The sequence below is a fragment of the Octopus sinensis genome, linkage group LG11 (genome assembly GCF_006345805.1).
Source record: "Octopus sinensis linkage group LG11, ASM634580v1, whole genome shotgun sequence".
Lineage (NCBI taxonomy): Eukaryota > Metazoa > Mollusca > Cephalopoda > Octopoda > Octopodidae > Octopus > Octopus sinensis.
Window position 1 is genome coordinate 71,070,638 of NC_043007.1, and position 21,010 is coordinate 71,091,647.

The 21,010-nt window shown below is 35.4% G+C and overlaps 1 protein-coding gene and 1 long non-coding RNA gene across 5 annotated transcripts in view; one reads left to right on the plus strand and one right to left on the minus strand.

The window, feature by feature from the left end:
• LOC115217708 (unconventional myosin-X) overlaps positions 1 to 21,010 on the plus strand; it is a 560,656-nt gene that overhangs the window by 250,434 nt on the left and 289,212 nt on the right. For all 4 annotated transcript variants that reach the window (XM_036507677.1, XM_036507678.1, XM_029787467.2 and 1 more), the window contains one exon: positions 16,977 to 17,083. In XM_036507677.1, the coding sequence (XP_036363570.1) occupies positions 16,977 to 17,083 (107 nt within the window). The remainder of the gene's footprint in view (positions 1 to 16,976; positions 17,084 to 21,010) is intronic.
• LOC118765473 overlaps positions 66 to 21,010 on the minus strand; it is a 24,071-nt gene continuing 3,126 nt past the window's right edge. The window contains exons 2-3 of the long non-coding RNA XR_005001340.1: positions 13,151 to 13,157; positions 66 to 187 (exon numbers count right to left, since the gene is read on the minus strand). This is a non-coding gene — a long non-coding RNA (uncharacterized LOC118765473). The remainder of the gene's footprint in view (positions 188 to 13,150; positions 13,158 to 21,010) is intronic.

A 21,010-nucleotide genomic window follows, 5' to 3' on the forward strand; every position in this document is an offset into this window, starting at 1 on the left:
TCTGTCTGTGTGGAGAATATTAGTGAGAATGACTTTGAAGATTTAGCCTGTTAAGTCATCATTGGACTGGCCAAAACTTTGAAGTCACTATCAGTAATATTCTTATTTAAGAACAATAAATTTGTACTCTACAAAAGAACAGAGTAACCCATGAGATTAATGAAAAATTGTTTTTATTATAATGTAACTTAAAAAACAAGCATTAACATATACACATATATGCATATATATATATAATAGTGATGGTAAAATGGTGTTAATACACTTGGTATTGCTAACACTCACTTTGTTATTAAGTTTTCATGCAGTGGATATCTCTCGATCATTTCCTTGAATTTCTATGAAATTATCCCATGATCTAGTACTCATTTATGAAAATCCTATATGCTCTCATGTCATTTTAAGATCTTGCACTACCAGTTAAACTATGCTTTGCTGATGAGGTTTAATTGAACTGAAACATATCTGGAGTTGTTGCCATACTACTGAAGCTCAAGCTCATCCATTACAGCATTCTATATTTAGTTTATTTAAATTCACGGGTTATCTCCCCTGCCTTTTTGATCAGAATTAATCATTTAGATAATGATTTATTTCTTATCAATCTGGCTGCAATTCAAATTAATTGCAATTTCTTAGAACACTACATCATGTGTGGTAGCTCTCACTTAAGTATTAAGTTTTCAGCTAACTGGAGTCTTGCTATTATATAACAGGGAATTACATTCATTGGGAAGATGAAAGTTAAAATTTTGAGTATGGCTGTTAGCAACAGAACTCAAAGACTGTCTTCTTCTTTGATGTAACTTTCAAAAATAATGTACATCAAATATATTATTTCACTTACCTTGCTTTTTCTTATGTGTGAATGAATGTGAGTATGTGTATGTATGAACGTGTGTGTTTGTGTGCATGTGTGTGTGTGTGGGTGTGTGTGTGTATACATACACACACACATATATGCACACACATGACAATCTTTGTTAAGACTGAGATACTTCAGACGTTTTTGTACCACTTTGATTCATAGTAAGTGGAATTTCAATCCCTCTCTACTCAGTTTCCTTGGCTTTCTTTTATTCATTCACCCTCCTCCCTCTCTTGTTATTTTCACCCTCTTTCTCTTTTTCACTCACATGCTACTTATCTCTGTTATCGCTATCTTTACAGACATAATAGATTCAATATCATTATTCAGAAGATAAGCTACCGAATTCTTTGTTCGATGTCAATATCTATAGATATCATCTCTGCAGATAATTTATTGTCCTTGAGCAAGGTTCCCAACATTATGGTAGCACTGATCTGACCTTACCATTTATTTTCCATGCAATGTTTGTTCCAGGGTATTCCCCCCCCCTACCCCACAATTCTAGTTACACTGTCGCTGTATATTTATCTATTACAAAATCTGTATATCAATACCTGGCAACACTGGTAAGGACAATGTATAGCTGAGGAGGTCTAATAAGGCAGAAATATATCTAGAGTTGCCATTGTACTGCTGAGATCACTTATTCTCCACTCCATTTCCAGCTATCTCTTCTATTTGCTGTGCTCCCTCTAAATAATAACTTGCATTAATTAGATACCCTTAAGTAATATATATCCCCAATTAAACATGGATATTCTGTTGGAACAAACTATACTGCAGTAGATACCATGAGAGAGACTCCCATATTGGCTGTCAGTGCAAAATGCACCCTTTTATATTGCAAGCGGGAAGATAAATCCCTGTCTCCTCCAGTGCCTAGACCAGATCACGTGATTTTCACCTTCCTTGGTCTTATCAATGATGTATATTCAGCTGCTAATAGCTACCTCTAGCTGGTGGTGGCAGAGATTTATCTCCCCTGTAGTGATGTAAACAAGAGTGGATTTTGCACCAAAAGCCAAAATGAGAGTTTCTCTCGTGGTATCTACCACAGTATAGTTTGTTCCAACACAACAACCATGTTTCAGTGGTGATCAATATTGCCTCTTGGTATTAATACTACCTCTGTCACTAATATATATTCCTTACACAATTATCAGATGTGACTGGGTATCTTTTAAATTTCCTAAAGGGTCAACATCTACCATAAATACTCGAGTATAATCCGCATTTTTTCCCCAAAATTTAATGGTCAAAATCCCTAGTGCGTACTATGTACGAGGTTGAAAATTTTAAATATTTTCTAAGCAATGTCCGAGTCTCTATTTGCTGCCCAGCAATGTTTATTCAGACGCATTTTGTGATGTCGGGCATGAAAATACCTTAAGCTAAGCCTGAAAGCAATGAAGTCATAAAAGAACCATTCATAACTTGCAGTAAGTAACATTTATTAAACGTTATTACTGTTATTTCTTTATTTTCTGCAAACAAAAGGCACAAAAAAGCTACACGCTTGCATTATGTTATATGTACAATAATAATAAAGGATGTTACCGTATATATTTTTACAAACCAAGGAAATTATATAGACCTCCTTGACTCAAGTTAGAGAAAGGGTGTGTATTATACTCAAGGTTTAGGTTTTTCAGAGGTACAGCCCCGTAAAAACCCCCTGCGTATTATACTCAAGGGCGGGCTATACTCGAGGATTTATGGTACTTAGTGCTTAGTGATTCAACAATATTTTCTGGGAAACCAAATTATTGAGTTGGAAGTTAACCGTACAGAAACATGAGACATAAATAGAGGTTAAAGAACTTCAGCAAAGAGATGCAGTTCCTCCAGAAAAATGGACATTGCTGCAAATATCAAAAATAGGAAGAAATTTAGTACAGCATACAATTGACCAAAGTACTTTATTAGATCAATAGATCAGTGAACACTTTATAAGCGTACTTTACTAAAACTAGATCCTATCACAAGGAATACAAATATTTTGCCTATAATTTGGTAGAAATGGTGTGTTTGACAGATTGAATATCTTGCAGGATATTATATCATACCTACGTTCTGACATTACTTTCATTGATCCAAGATCAATAAAATTTGTATCAGAAATATATTGGGGTTAATTTAGTTAACTCTCACCTTTCCCTAGAAAAAAATCAATATCTTGGATATAACTATAATAAATATGATGTAATATGACTCCATAAATGAAATCCTTCATTACAAATAGTCAAAGTTGGTGGTGTGTAATTGATGTCACATCTGCAACAGAAATGCAACACAGTTGTAAGAAACGTGCAAATAATAACGGTTGTTGATTCTCAGAAAGATTCCATACCTGCAATATGTGAGTGTGTTAAAGAACTAAGACTCTATGAAGAAATGCATTTAGTAGATATATCTTAATCAGACACATATTCTGTATTATTTTTCACTCTTCTGTTCTCAACTTATCTCCTGTCTGGAAGTTAAAATCAAAGAAGGAACAAACATAATAGTTGTATTGCTAACTTTGATGGTTTCTCATAAAAGCTTTAAGATACTTTCATTTGGAATCTCAGCTCTAGATATATATCAGAGTGGAAGAGCTCTGACAACAATATGAGGCTACTACTACTACCACTACTGCATCTGTGGTGACACTGTTGTTACAGACAAATATCTGGGACCACAAACAAAAAATTCCTTCCATCATGTTAGCCATTGTTCACCCAAAAATAAGGTACAATCACTTTCTCACTCTCATACCATTACTTTTGATCAAATCACCTCCCCCTGAGCCACCCAGGTGTAGTTGATCTTCCTCTTGCCATCCTTACTTTACATCAGTCCTCAAAAATATTATCTAACCCTTCCTACACAAAATCACACCTCTGTAGATCCTAATTCTTGTTTGGAGTTTTCTCTCTGATGAAGAGGATTGACCCGCAAAAGCCCTGTGCTGGTGTCACATAAAAAGCACTCATGTCGGCACCACGTAAAAGCAACCAGCACACACTGTAAAGTGGCCCTAGAAATGAACATGGTACAGCTCTCTGGCTAAACTGTCCAACCCATGCCAGCATGGAAAATGAACGTTAAAGGATGATGAAGCTGATGATAGCCTTCAAGTTTAATGCCAATTCTTTCTATGTCACCAATTGACAAAGATCTAAAAAAATTTACAGACATATTTCTCCTTTGATTAAATAAAAGATAATTTTAGTTTATTTACAATAGATATTAATTTCATAAACGGCAAAAGAATAGTACAAATGTCCCTCGAGTAAGATTGGGTCATTTGCAATTGTACCCAGGTTTATGTAGCTCTTAAGTGTGACAAATTGTTTGGACATCTCCTCTGCATCTCACATGTCTACTTTCCTCTCAAGTCAGCCATATAAGTTCAATTATTCAATTATAATGATATTACTGTGACTTCAACTCTAGTTAAACACAGTAAAGTCATTGAATTTGTATAAAAGTTAGATAAAAATATTGATTTTAGTTGCAATTGTTCAAAGTACTTCAATCTCTCATTGTTCTGAAGCCGTCTACTGATCTATAGAAGTTTTGGTTTAGTTGATACTTGCACACCATGTCACACCTAGACTCATGCAGTGTGACATTTCACTTACATTGTTCACTGCTGTAATCTCACGTTGTACACAATGGCAATTAATATATATATGTATATATATGTATATATATATATATATATATATTATATATATATATATATATATATATATATATATATATAATATATATATATATATATATATATATGTATGCTTGTGTGTGCATGCACATGTGTGTGTATATGTGTGTACTATTCTTCTTTCTTTTAAAGTAAATACAAACGTATATATGTGTGTGTGAAAACAGCTCTAATCATTCTCTTATTTATTAAGAGTCAATTGTGTGATTATCTGAATATGATACTGAAAAGTATTCTGGTCTATATTGTTGCATTAAGTCTCCCCCCTCTCTCTCTCTCTCTATCTATCTATCTATGTATCTACAAGTCCTCATGTATGCAATGCACATAGACTTGTAGTAGCAGTAGTAGGAATAATAATAATAATAATATAATAATAATAATAATAATAATAATGATGATGATGATGATGATAATGATAAAGATAGATAGTCAGCATTGTAAAATGAAAGTCTAGTGTTGGATGTGATGCATGGACAGGAAAGACAAATTGAAAACAGGTGAATTGGGTTAAATATTGAATGTATTGACCAAACTATGAAAAAAAACTGAAATGCACAGGCGTGGACATATGTTGTGTTTCTTTTTAGTCCCGAGTCATCTCCTATTGAGAAGGCTTATGATCAAAAGCATTCTAGTCAAGACTATCTTGCCATTTTGCTAGGTTTTTTTTTTCTTTCTATATCTTTAGTTATATTATTTCTTTTTTTTTTGTATATGATTGTATACAACTGAGAGAATTTTTTTTTCGTGTGTGATTGTGTTGGCTCATTAATATGCCATGCTTTCAGATGATGTATCTGAAATGAAAAATAAAACTGCTGCAATATAAAGGATTCAGGATTGTGAAATAGAGATTGGAGTAAAATGGGATTGGTATAAAGTTGTGCAGGGCCTTAAAACATACTCTGTATTTTCATGAGAAAATACAGAGTATGTATTAAATGTTTGTGTTATTCAGGTACCATCCTGTTCTAGGTGGGAATTAAATTGACTTCAAGATTTGATTGGTGCTTTATTTTGTTGATACTGGAAGGATGAACGGCAGACTCCAGCAAGGTTTGAACTCAAAACATAGGCATGGCTGTGTGGTAAGAAACTTGCTTCCCAACCACATGGTACCGGGTTCAGTCCCACTGGTCTTCTACTATAGTAGTCTCAGACTGACTAAAGCCTTGTGAATGTATTTGGTTGACAGAAAATGAAAGAGTCCTGTCATATATATATATAACTTTTATTTTAACCCTTTTTTATACTAACCTGCCTAAGACTAATACAAACATCCTCTTTAATTATAAGTTCTATGTTGATTTATGTTTTAAACACCAGTTGATTTATTCAATTTTCATTAATACACTGGTAGTGCTCCAGCATGGCCACACCCTTAAGGCTGGATCGTGATGTTGTGAGTTTGAATCCCGGACCGGGCTGTGTGTTGTGTTCTTGAGCAAGACACTTTATTTCACATTACTCCAGTTGTAGAAATGAGTTGCGACGTCGCAGGTGCCAAGCTGTATCGGCCATTGCCTTTTACTTGGATAACACTGGCGGCGTAGAGAGGGGAGGCCGGTATGCATGGGTGACTACTGGTCTTCCAAAAACAACATTGCCCAGACTTGTGCCTGGGAGAATAACTTTCTAGGTGCAATCCCATGGTCAGTCATGACTGAAGGGGGTCTCAGCATTATATATATATATAAGCATATGGGCGGCGAGCTAGCAGAAACGTTAGCGAGCCGGGTGAAATGCTTAGCGGTATTTCGTCTGTCGTTACGTTCTGAGTTCAAGTTCCGCCGAGGTCAACTTTGCCTTTCATCCTCTCGGGGTCGATAAATAAAGTACCAGTTTCGCACTGGGTCGATGTAATCGCCTTAATCCCTTTGTTTGTCCTTGTTTGTCCCCTCTATGTTTAGCCCCTTGTGGGTAGTAAAGAAATATATATATATGCATATTTATGTATATATATATATATATAGTTAATCCAAACAAGAAAACACAGAAAAAAAGAGAAAAAAACACAGCAACGCAGGACGTGGAACAATTAAAGTATTATTGATGCTCAGGAAAGAAGGGAAGGAGGGTTTAATGTTTCGAGCGGAGCTCTTCGTCGGAAACAAGGAGAAGGAAAGATCCCAAGAAGAGAAGACAGAGGAAAAAATATTTTTGCTGGTGGTGCTCAAGAGATCACATGTTGAAAGAGATCACATATATATATATATATATATATATATATATATATATATATATATATATATATATATATATGTGTGTGTGTGTGTGTGTGTGTGTGTGTGTGTGTGTGTGTGTGTGCATATATATATGTATATATCTATGTGTGTGTGTCTTTGTACCTCCATTTGTACCCCACCACCTCCTGAAAGCTGGTATTGATGTACCTGTAACTTAGCAGTTTGGCAAAAGAGATAGATAGAATAAGTTATATTTTATCTTTTTTATTTACCAAGGCCTATTCCCCATAGGAGTGGGTAGCTACGACAAGACACACACCAGGCATTCCATTCATTTCCTAGCTCAAAAAGGCAAGCCCAGTCCTAAGCTTGGGTCAAGGCATAGAACACAACCCCTGATATCAGCAACAGAGCCTGACAGTATATGCTGGTTTACCCCTGAGGCATCATACTGGTTCCATTAGAGACAAGCTTTCCTGTCACTAATAAACTCTCTTGCCCCTCTCACTCTTATACCTTTAACCACCAAAGCTTTCCTCACTCCATCCATCCATGCAAACCAAATAAGTACTAGGTTTAAAAAAATAAGTCCCGGGGTTGATGTGTTTGACTAAAAAATTCTTCAAGACTGCATGGCTGCAGTCAGATGATTGAAGCAAGTAAAAGATAAAAGATATATAATATATATATATATATATATATATATATATATATATATATATATATATATATATTGTAGGCAGTTTGCTTGACAGTAACTAGTGTGTTGATTAAATTGATGATGATGAAAATGATGATGATGATGATGATGATGATGATGATGATGATGGTGGTTTGGTGGTGGTGGTGGTGGTGGTGGTTGTGGGGATGATGATAGTTGTGGCAACCACAAAGATGACAATGAAAGGTATTTGTGAATGAAGGAAGAGTAGGGGTAGCATTAGGTGCCAACTTCAATAATTAAAGACATCTCTAAAAAGAAAAGACACAATGAAACAGACCATGACCAAAGATGATCTTTAAAAATCAGTGGACCATGGATTAAACAGTTATCACATGATCTTAATTGCTACTTCAGTTCCTGTTAGTAAATTTTTTAATACTTTGGAGTCTGCAATCTTTTACAGTCTTCATGAATAATTTCAGCTTACTATCAGGTCATTGAGAATGAAATGTCTGATTTTGAACTGAATGTTTATTTTACTTTATCTCAACAAAAAGCAATGCAGTTAATCAAAGTATGCATCTAAATTATCAACACAGTTTTGCCATTTTATCGGTAGCTTATGTATGCTGGCAGTGAAGAATTCTGGAGAGCAAGAGGTGATGAAATCAAGAAAGGCTGTTTTTGCATCTTCAGATTTGAAGTTTTTTCCTTGCAAAAAGTTGTCTAATGCCTGGAAAACATGATAGTCAGTTGGCACAAGGTCTGGTGAATATGATGGATGACAGAGTACTTCCAAGTTCAGTTCCTGTAACTTGAGTAGTGTTCTTTGTGCAATATGTAGTTCAGCATTGTTTTGCAAGAGAATTGGCCTGTCTCTATTGACCAATCTTGGTTGTTTAATTGCAAGTTCACTCATTATTTCATCCAATTGGTTGATGTACACATCTGTTGTAATTGACTTACCAGGTCTCATGAAGCTGTAGTGTATGACACCAGCACTGGACCACCAAACAGACACCATTAGCTTTTTTTGGTGAATATCGTTTTTGGATTGTGTTTTGGTATTCTATCTCTATTCAACCATCATGCAGAAGGCTTCCTATTGTTGAAACGAATACATTTTTCATCACATGTAACAATACGAGGCAAAAATAGTTTGCTTTTATGCTGTGACAGCAAAGAACTCACAATATAATCAGATGCCATAAATTGCATTTCAAAAAGTGACGATGTAACTCTTCAATGTTGTAAAACAAAAAATTGTCAGGATAAAACATTAGAGTTGACAGCTGTTAAATGCGGCACATAAGAAAATCAGACATTTCATTCTTAATGACCTGATATCATTCACTTGGACCATTAAAGGGTCCTCTATGTGGTAACTTGAACTTCTAGGAATAGCAGCCAAATTCTTCAAATAGCACCTAATAAAAGGAAGTATATTCTAGCAACTGTACCCCTAGATAGACTGGATGCTCATGGCTTGAAAGCCATTTGATCACATGCCTGCTCAATTAAGGCAGAGCTGGGTTTAAACAACGACAAGGAAGAACTCCCACCACCACTACCACCACCACTACCATCACCACATAGTAGCAGAAGCATTACGTGGAGGTAAATAAATATAAGGATAAATGAATCATTAACAAAATGTTGTTCTTTGTTAAACATCTATAAAAATTGATCGAACAGTAAAGTAAATAATATACATGTAACAGAATAAAAGTGTATGTGTACATCTGTATATATATAATACACACACATATATGTGTGTGTGTGTGTGTGTGTGTGTGTATCTATATATGCGCCCACAAAACAGTCAAGCCATACCTGTCATGCCACCCTACCATCACCACCACCATCCATTTTACTGTCATTATTATAATTGTTTGCCTGTGCTTACATGTTGAAGCCAAGAAATGCATTAAAACCAGCTTACTATGTTTAACATACATTCATTCATTCATTCATACATACATACATACATACATACATACATACATACATACATACATACATACATACATACATACATACATATATACATATGTATGTCTAGAATTTTGTATATGTATATGTGTGTATACATATACATATATATATATATATATATGCATGTGAATATACACACACTCACACACACATACACATATAGGCGTGGTTGTGTGGTAAGAAGCTTGCTTCCTAACCACATGGTTCCAAGTTCAGTCCATATATATATATATATATATATATATATACATGTATATATCTATGTGTGTCTTTGTGTCTGTGTTTATCCCTGCATCATTGCATAACAACCAGTATTGGTGTGCTTATGACCCCATACATTAGTGGTCCAGCAAAAGAAACCATTAGATTAGGTACTAGGCTTAAAAAACATAAGTCCTGGAGTCGGTTTGTTCGACTGAAACCCTTCGAGATGGTGCTCCAGCATGGCTGCTGTCAAATGGCTGAAAGAAGTGAAATAAAAATAAAAATAAAAATATATACATATATATATATCTCATCGTCATTATCATCATCATCATTTAATGTCTGTTTCCATGCTGACATGCATTAGATGGTTTGTGCAGAGCTGGTTACGTAGAGGACTGCACCATGTTTCGCTGTTTATTTCCACCTGGTTTTTATGGTTGGATGTGCTTCCTAACACGAACCACTCTGCAGAGTGGACTGAGTACTTTTTTATGTGGCACCAGCACAGGCAAGGTCAGTTTCGGTAGGATTCTTTTTTACAGTTAGATACCCTTCCGAATGCCAACCAGTTTACAGTGTGGTTTAGATGCTTTTTACGTAGCACTGGCACTGATATATATATATATATATATATATATAAGCTGGATAAATGCAAACTGGTATTATTAAGATACAGTTTGTTAATTACTGAAGCTACTAAACTAATATTCACTTCTTAGATGTATCACTGAACCAAGAATCAAGTTCTTACAACCATTTCCATATTCCAAAGGAGAAACTAAGTATATTAATAAATTTTCTGTTCCCTCTCTCCATGGTTTTAAGAACCTTGTGTCTGTTATAACAGCAGGAGAATTTCTAACCTTTCCTCATCAAAGGATATTGTTGACAAGGCAACCACTTAGTACGATAGGTCCCTATTAGTTAGTGACATTTGAGAAAACATTTCCAACACTCCATTCAGTCAACCCTAGGGATCCAAGAATTGACCTTGAAACATCTTCTAGTTCATACCATCTTATTCATCAAATATGAAAACCAATGTATATATAAAAATAAAAACCTGGATTTGGGGAAAAATATTTCCTTGTTAATCATATAAGATTTTGTAAGAGATGTGCCATGAAAATCAGCTACAGCTGTTGTTCCCACAAGAGATTACTCAACACCACCAACAAGCCTATCAAACAAGAAAATCAGGATTGTACGTGTAGGAAGACATACATAAGTCCCTTAGATCGGATATGTAACCTGAAATTGAGTTAATATGAGCGCAAAATTACCACAACTTTCATAAATCAGACATTATACAGGTATGGATGACAGTAAATTCAAACAGGTTTTATAACCTCAGGAAAACTTCACAACACTACCCATTAACATCTGGAAACTAAGGGAACAGAATATTGATTAGAAATTCAGATTAGTGGGGTCTTTGAAAGCACAAGGCCATCTATCATCAATTGATCAAGAAAATGCAGGCTTTGTGGAAGGCCTCACATTTTATACTGGTTAAAAATCTTTGGACCCTTCCTTATGTCAGATATGAAACATTTAGTCGATGTCCCCATATAGCTGCATTTACTCTAACCAACTGAAAAATTGCACTCTCACTAAATCAGCTTCTGTTTTGTTAAGTGTGTGTATATGTGTGTGTGTGTGTGTGTGTGTGTGTGTGTGTGTGTGTGTTTATGCCATCACCAATATCATTTTAACATCTACTTTTCCATACTTGCATAGATCAAATGGTGCAGATTTTCTTCAGCCAGATGCTCTTCTGCCATTTCTTAGCAATGTTATATTTCACCCAATACTTTAAACAATGAAAAATTCCATGTAAAACACCCACAAATGACTCCATGTCTCAAAACAAACAGCACCATTTATAGCATCTGTGACTTTCTTTGCAATTAGTACACAAATAGGCGTAGGAATGGCTGCGTGGTAAGTAGCTTGCTTACAAACCACATGGTTCCGGGTTCAGTCCCACCGTGTGGCATCTTGGGCAAGTGTCTTCTACTATACTCTCGGGCCGACCAAAGCCTTGTGAGTGGATTTGGTAGACGGAAACTGATAGAAGCGCGTCGTATATATGTATATATGTGTGTGTGTGTGTGTGTGTGTGTGTGTGTATGTTTGTGTGTCTGTGTTTGTCCCCCTAGCATTACTTGACAACCGATGCTGGTGTGTTTATGTCCCTGTCACTAAGCAGTTTGGCAAAAGAGACCAATAGCATAAGTACTAGGCTTACAAAGAATAAGTCCCAGGGTTGATTTGCTCGACTAAAGGCAGTGCCCCAGCATTGCCTCAGTAAAATGACTGAAACAAGTAAAAGAGATGTCAAGACAAATATCAATTTGCAATACACGCATATACATACACATACACATGCATGCGTGATGGGCAAAGACATTTGTTCAAGGTGCCATGTAACCACAATTTCTGGAATTAAATCTACTTAGCAGGTGCAAACTCACATCCAAAATTTACATCCGTACATGAATCAAATCAGATAAATCCAATAATGAAAGAGTAATGAACCTGAAACAAGATGATTGCACAACAAACTTCTTATCTCAGCAGTTATGTTTGCTCCTTAATGTATATATGTGTGTATATGCAGGTATGTATAGACATATGTACTAGCTTGAAAGCTTCCCTATTTGTGTGGCTTTTAAGCTAGCTCTGGTGGAGGCCTCTTCACTGGGCCTTGGGCCCAATAATGACATTTCATGCATTCAATGCATATTAAATTTTATTAAACTTGACCAATATTTTTCAAGCAATGAACAATTTTCATCAAAACAATATGTAATTTTTCGACTTATTGCAAAGCTGCATGATAAACAACATTTTTTGTCTTCCCATTTGGGGCTCAGTGCAATTTTTTTTCTATCTAACCCTTTTCTTTCTCACTCTCTCTTTCTGTTGATTGCTTTCAACCATCACCATCACCACCACCATTGCCACCACAACTGCCATACACATACCATTCAAACTTCTCACGCCACCACCATCAATGCCTTTGACTTCACTGCCTCTCCCTCCACCACCATCACCACTGTCTTTCACATTGCTTACTATCACTGTCATCCTTGACCGGCTGGGCAACCACCACGACCACCATCAACATCATCACCATCACTTCTGCCTCTATCACAACTACAGCTCATATGATTACTATCACCCCTTTACCATCACAACTGTCAATCTAGTACCACCCTCACTGTCTCTATGCTCAAGTAAAAGAGCAAAGATTATACAGCAACTTTAGCTGTCAGAGTTACAACTTAGAATTTCATTAAAAAGTTTGAAGAATAATAGAGAAGCTTTAGTGATAGCAAAATACAAGCCAACAATAAACACACAGAAAACCTATAAAATAAAACTGTGAAATCTATGAATCTTTACTTTTGTATAATTTTTAAATCTGGCATTGGTGATTTTATTTGTGATAATAATCACATCATTCTTTGAAAACTATAGCTAAGTTTATGATCTCTGTTGGTAACAATAAAACTATTAAAAATATATCGTTATTATCATTATTCCATTCTGATGATAAGGCCTAAAAGGATTTTGAAATATTAATGAGCAAATGGATTTAGGAATGTTATTGTTCCAATCTCAGTATGGAGGACAAATAAGGAAACCTGAAAAATCCTTGATTAAAAACATCAGACTTGAACACAATTGTGTCTTTGATGTAATATGTTTGAAAGAAATGCCATTTCCTATTTACACAGAGAAAGAGAGAGAGATAGAGATAGAGAGAGAGAGAGGGAGAGAGAGAGGGGGGGGGAATTTAAACATATATGTGTTGAACTTAACACATTCCAATCAGTTTAATCATATAACCACAAAATACTTGATAAATAATTAATTAACAATGTGTTAGGATATTCAAAGCTGCAACATTAATCTACATGATAAATATGGAAGGGAGTTATACAAGTGAATGGAATAACACTGAAGAAATACATGTGAAAGTATCTATATATACAATGTTGGCAACAGGCTGGGCTGGAAATAGTGGAGTTTTGACAATGACCTGAGGTAATTAATGTCACCTCACTACCACATCAGCTGCTACACAACCATTGCTATCATCCCAGCTAGCAGTGGATTCACTTAGATGTGAAACCATACTTGAAACAACAGAAGTGGAAACTGCAAAATTATACATGTAGGGCTACCAAAATTGTTTTGGTGCTGCCATGGTCATAGAGAAAGACTAACTGATGTATTTACCATTTCTTGTGGAGTAAGAATTATATTATTATATTAAGCCTACGTATGTACACGCACGTGCACACACACACACACACACACACACACACACACACACTCACATGTATATATATGATAATAGTTGATAGGGATTAATAAATCCAGGTATATATCTTGTAAGCACTTTGGTTAACTACATGAGACAATCAGATACCAATAGATCCAAATAGAATAACCCATGGTAATTATTTCACTGTGGAGGCACATGGCCTAGTGGTTAGAGCAGCAGACTTGCAGTCAAGGGATCGTGGGTTCGAATCTCAGACTGGGCGATATGTGTGTTTATGAGTGAAACACCTAAGCTCCATGCGGCTCCGGCAGAAGGTAATGGCAAACTTCTGCTGACTCTTTCGCCACAACTTTCTCTCACTCTTTCCTCCTGCATGGCTTGAGAAAGAACAAACAATTATTCCAATATAAGTAAATCCAAAGATTGCTATTTCAAAAAATCCAAAGTATATAACATGAACAAGAATGGAGAATATCACATTTTATTTGAGGATTACATAATATAGAACCAATGATTGTTTGTATTGTGAAAGCAAGAGAAAATTTACAAAATACAAATCAGCCCATATTGGATTTATCGTAAAATTGAATGTATCTAAAATGTACGTGAACAATGTTTTCACGGTAACACATAACATCTTGAATTCAAAGTCAACTGATAGAATGGTTATTATACATGAATGCAGTCATGTATGTGGGTATACAAATGTATATACATTTATCTATATATATGTACGCGCACACACACACACACACACACACACATGGATGCCCTACAGAGATTAAGAGATTAAGTAAGAAATCACCTGGTCAATTATGTGCAGAGCACAACCATATCAAATTAGCAGTGTAATTTGTGTATATCTGAAATATAAAATAATTGAGTGTAAATTAAATCTCATTAACCAGCAAGATGATGTAATAATACAATGTCCACACATGCCCCATACAGTGTTCCTGCACAATACTGAGAATTAATGTATTAACTTTAACCTAAATGCTCTGTTGATATTACCATTATTTATCAACTCCTGCACGTTTGCCCCCCCCATCTGATCCCCATTTTTCTAAACTTCTGTATTTCTGCCTTGCTTCATTTATCTAGTTTCAGTCTCAACTCAGTTGATTTTGATTATTAATTCAGCATTAACCCTTTTGTTACTGTATTTCTGTTGAGATGCTCTGTGTTTCTTTCAATTAATTTTAAATACAACAAAGAATTTAGTAAAATAACTTAGTTATCATTAAGCTAGTGCTAGGAACCTAAATTGTGACTAAGGTTTGGTGGAAGATTTTAATTCAGAACTTATGAAAACAAAACATTTTTACTACAGAGCCAGAGCCAGTTTCAGCCGGGTTGGTATTGAAAGGGTTAAGGAGCACTCTGTCGGTTATGACGACAAGGGTCCCAGATGATACGATCAACGGAACAGCCTTGTCGTGAAATTAACATGCAAGTGGCTGAGCACTCCACAGACATGTATACCCTTAATGTAGTTCTCAGGGAGATTCAGCATGACACAGAGTGTGACAAGGTTGGCCCTTTAAAACACAGGTACTACTCATTTTTGCCAGCTGAGTGGACTGGAGCAACGTGAAATAAAGTGTCTTGCTCAAGGACACAACGTGTCGCCAGGAATTGAACTCATGACCTTACGATTGTGAACCAAATGCCCTAACTACTAAGCCACACAACTTCACAATTCAGTATTACTTCATAGAGATATTAATGATAAGTATAATTAGTGTATAACTTTAATCTATGAACTTCTTAGCTGTAAATTTTTTCTTACTAAGTTATTCACTGTCCACAAATATACTGCTAGTCCTCTCTATACTATACTAATAATTAAACTATTAGCTTGCATTTTAGTGCACTAATTATAGTACCAGATAACTATAAAAATGTAACCATATTTTCTTGATTTACAATTTCTGTACATTACTTTGATTATATCTGATTCCTCACTTTTAGCTTGTCATTTCCATTTATGTTATATGTAATCTTAACTATAGTATAGTATTTTACTAAATCTTAGAATTGATAATGGGATAGCTTGATAGAGTACTAATAAATATGTGTGTGTGTGTGAATATCGTCCATATACATATATTTGTGTATGTATACACAAATAATGGTGTAGAATGATTTGGTCACTTCAACAAAATGAAGAACTTCTACTATTTAAGAAATTACTATTTTAGTATAGATATTTTGTGAGTGAATATATTTGTATGTGTATGGCAGTGTTAGAGAAGTGTCTGATTCTCTTATTATTCAGCCAATCCTCTGCCATATTAGATAACAACAACAACAACAACAACAAATGCCCTGATGCAGTACCAGGCAGTGGCTCTCATGGCTTCTAATCTTAACTGATTGGAAGTGTTATCATGTACATTGTTTTTATCTTGGTATAAAAGATGGGCTACAGCAAATATTCTGCTCAATACCACAGATTTGCTTGTCAGTTGTTTGACCTTAACCAGTTGACCATGTCCCTTGGTGGTTGACGATTTATACATCTCTGATCACGAGCAGAAGTAATGGAAGAGCATCATAGCCATGTGTCGAGAGGATTCTTTGGGGTTTGAATAATTCACATCTGGAAACATGGGTGTTTCATTCAACATCCTTAAACAACCCTTATTCAGGGACCTTTTGAGTGGGATGGGATACTCAACCTGAAGAAAATTCTAACTGGGCCCTACCTGCAAGGTCATGTGCTGTTTATCTTGATATGAGATCACCATGTCACGCACATGGTTGTGATGCATGTGCCTGGTATACCCTTATCAGGCGGGTAGTCATGATGGTTATACTGGGCTTTGTATATTTTATCCCAGTGTCACTTTGATGGTATGCACTGCTCTCTCATTCAGTAATAATAATAATAATAATAATAATAATAATAATATAATAATAATAAAAAAACATGTATCAAACTTTACAAGACCCACCTGTAAGAAAATATTATTCTGAAATAGTTTGTGCAAATTTAGTTTGATATGTAATTAATTATTGTGATCTCTCTACAGAATATCTCCGTCAACGCTATGCAGTTATTATACTTCAAACAAATTACCGTTGCATTCGAGATCGTGTTCGGTTTGTTAAAAAGAAGAAAGCTGCCACCTTACTTCAGGTAAGACAACCCTTTCCTTTTACTAACTTCTCAATTTAAACAAGGCGCCATTTCAACTTTTGCATGTGATAATTGTGTCTTTGTTTATAACGACAAAGTAGCTGATGTTGGACTCATCGACTTATGGTTGCAAGGCATCATAATTGGTAGGTGCTAGTGCATGATTTATTTAGTGTACACTGGATCATTGCAGACCAATGTTCAGAAACAACTCGTAATCAGAACTAGTGAACCAGATAATCATGATGCAAACTAAAATATTTGAAGATTCTTCTTTTGCTTTCTACAAGCATATATAGGGTACTTTGAACTGAGTACAGCAAGATAAGGGGATATTATAAATTATACAGTATTACAAATATTTTGTAGAAATGAACTTTTTTCATCATCATCATCATCATCATCATCATCATCATCATCCTTATCCTCCTCATCATTTAATGCTTGTCTCTTGTGCTGGGATGGGTTCGATGATTCAATGGGATCCAATGAGCCAAAAGACTATGATGAGCTCCAATAATATCTACTTGGGCATGATTTCCATGGCTGGATGCCTTTCATAATGCCGACCATTTTACAGAATGTACTGCTACCAGCACTTTTGAGATCAGTTAATCACTCAGGGAACGAAAATGCCCCCTTCACTGAATGGGGGTGTAGTAGAAAGGATTGTGGCTTAAGCCATGTGTTGGGAGGCTAAAGGATGATAGAGGGAAAGGAACAGGTGTCCAAAGCAGTTAAGGTTCAGAATATCAAACCATCCAGATTGGAATGACTTCGCCATAGACATAAGACAATGTGGTGATGGCAGCGTGATCAGCTAACCATTCTAGTAATGTTAAACAAAAATAATTTACTAAATTCTGTTGATTGTTTGAAGTGATTGCAAAATATAGGTTGTTCATTATTTCCTGTCTGGACTGCTAAACATTAATTGTTCATTGTTTATTCTCCTGATTGCTAAATATTGCCTGTTCATTATTTAAAATAATAGACACTCATTGTTTAGCCAGTTGGTTGCTTAAATATTGGACGTACAAAGTGTCTATGCTGATTGGTAAACAGTGTATCTTCAGTGTTATTAGATATTCAATATTTCCTTATGTTTGTTATCTGTTGTGCTAGCAAATGGACTCGGTTAATGATTTTTACATAATTACCAAATGAATTCAAATACACGATGACCCTTAATATTTTTGTAGTTCTGCCTCAAAAGTAAAATGACCTATAACAAGAAAGAATCTGCAAGGTTTTGTTCCCCTCCCACAGTATGAGGGATATTTATAAGCCAAGACATCAAAGACTAATTTCATTTCTCATCATCTTTCACAAGTAGGTTACAGCAAGTAGGTGAAAGATGACAACCCCTGAACATTGTGAAAAAACAAATTTTCTTTTTCTTTTACTTGTTTCAGTCATTTGACTGTGGCCATGCTGGAGCACCGCCTTTAGTCGAGCAACTCGACCCCAGGACTTATTCTTTGTAAGCCCAGTACTTATTCTATCGGTCTCTTTTTGCTGAACCGCTAAGTGACGGGGACATAAACACACCAGCATCGGTTGTCAAGCAATGCTAGGGGGACAAACACAGACACACAAACACACACACATATATATATACATATATACGACGGGCTTCTTTCAGTTTCCGTCTACCAAATCCACTCACAAGGCATTGGTCAGCCCGGGGCTATAGCAGAAGATACTTGCCCAAGGTGCCACGCAGTGGGACTGAACCCGGAACCATGTGGTTGGTTAGCAAGCTACTTACCACACAGCCACTCCTGCGCCTATGTTCATCTATTATTGCCATATTCAAAGAAGCAGAGGTTTAGAAAACATTCTCATGGAAGGAAGAGTTGACAGCAGTAGATCAAGAAGCAGGCAAAGAATGCAATGGATGGGACAATATCAAGAGCAGGTTGTGCAAGAGTAGCAAGGCAGTTGAAGAATTTGTGCTTAATCAGGAAGACTTTTTTGTAGTGTCATCAATGGGCTGCTGGCATATGACACATGGCGATGATGATTTCTCATCATAAGATTGTAAGAAAATTTCAAGAACTAGCTTAAAAGCTGCACTCTGTGTGGATTTTTAAACTAGCTACTTTTGAGGTCTAAATGGCCCTGCAGACCAAAACTAAACAGAGCTGTAATACATCTATAATGACTATATACCCCAATGGCATTTAATCAGAGGTTAAGGAGGGGTGAGAATTAATTCTGTAATGCAATCATTCTATTGTTCTAGTCCCAAGTTGAATTCCAGCTGTTGGCCATTTTGTCCCAAAGTTCTTATGTTGACATAAAATTAATGAAGTGAATGTCATTTATCACCCTTGATCCCTGATGTCAACTAACAAACGCCAAGATGGCATGAATCAACCAAGCTTTACCTGCTAGAAATAGCAGCCCAAATACTTTTAAATCAGATCACAATGCTGAATATTCAAGACTCAAATGAAGGGCAGATTTTTGATCCTTGGATCATCCTGATTCCAAAAAGGTGTATGTCTATGTAAAGCAAATATAGATTGAGATACAGGGGCCCCAGGTGGACAAACAAGATTTTGCTTTTATTATTATAGAACTCTTTACTCTCTTGTACTCTTTTGCTTGTTTCATTCATTTGACTGTGGCCATGCTGGAGTACCATCTTTAGTCGAGCAAATTGACCCCAGGACTTATTCTTTGTAAGCCTAGTACTTATTCTATCAGTCTCTTTTGCCGAACCACTAAGTTGTCAAGCAAAGTTTTGGGGGACAAACACAGACACTCACACATACATATATATACATATATATGATGGGCTTCTTTCAGTTTCCGTCTACCAAATCCACTCACAGGGCTTTGGTTATAGTAGAAGACACTTGCCCAAGGTGCCACGCAGTGGGACTGAACCCAGAACCATGTGGTTGGTAAGCAAGCTACTTACCACACAGCCACTCCTGCGCCTGTTTTTTAATGATTAATTTATACACATAACAGATAGGGTTTAGCGCTCATAACTGGTAATATATAAGAGGAAAACATGAATATATAGTTTAATGCACTGAAGAAAATCTGTAAAAAATCTCTTCTACTGAAGCTGTAGCAGTTATTTGTTTGTGTTATAAATAATTTTTAGTGTTACAAAATAATTTCTCAGAAACAGCTCTGTAAACTAACCAAGTTTTTCAGTTCTACTTCTCCATTCTGGAGGAGTGTTGTTATTTTTAATGAATTACTTTCATTTAATCTTAATGATAAAATTACTGTAATTTTAGTCACCTTCTCTTTAAGTAGCAAATTATATGGAATCCATCAAACATGTTTGTGCAGGAATTCCAAATTAATTACTTTCAAATTTTAAAAATTATTTTAAACTGGTTAATACATTGCCTGACATAATATCAATGTTTTAATGTTTAGAATCAGTTACTGGGTCTTGATTTACCTTTTTCTTTTGTTCTTTCTTAACTGGAGGAAATGGTCTTATCTTTCATATTTGTTTTGTGTCTGAAAGAAAAGATAGTTTTGCAGAAAGTTTTCTTTTTTTTTATTTCTTTTATTTTTTAAAGTTTGACAAGAGTGTTATTGACAAATTAGAACATATATGTTACTTTCTGAAATAAATACTTCAATTTAATCTCTGATCCAAAATAAAGAAAATTAATAAAAATTAAAAAAAAAAAATATATTCATGAAATATGTTATAATGGAATGTATTAGCTTTTGAGAAAGAAATTTCCAATTTCTTTCCAAACAAATCTCTCAAGTTTATATTTCAATGGGAAAGGAATTAGTTTTACTATTGAAAAATATATTCACCTGTAACATTAGCTGCCTTGAAATTGGTCATTGTATCAGTTAGATCGGAGATAAATTACTCTGGAATATATTGCTTGTAAAATACCTGCAATACGACACTTCACCTCCTCCATCAGCTGC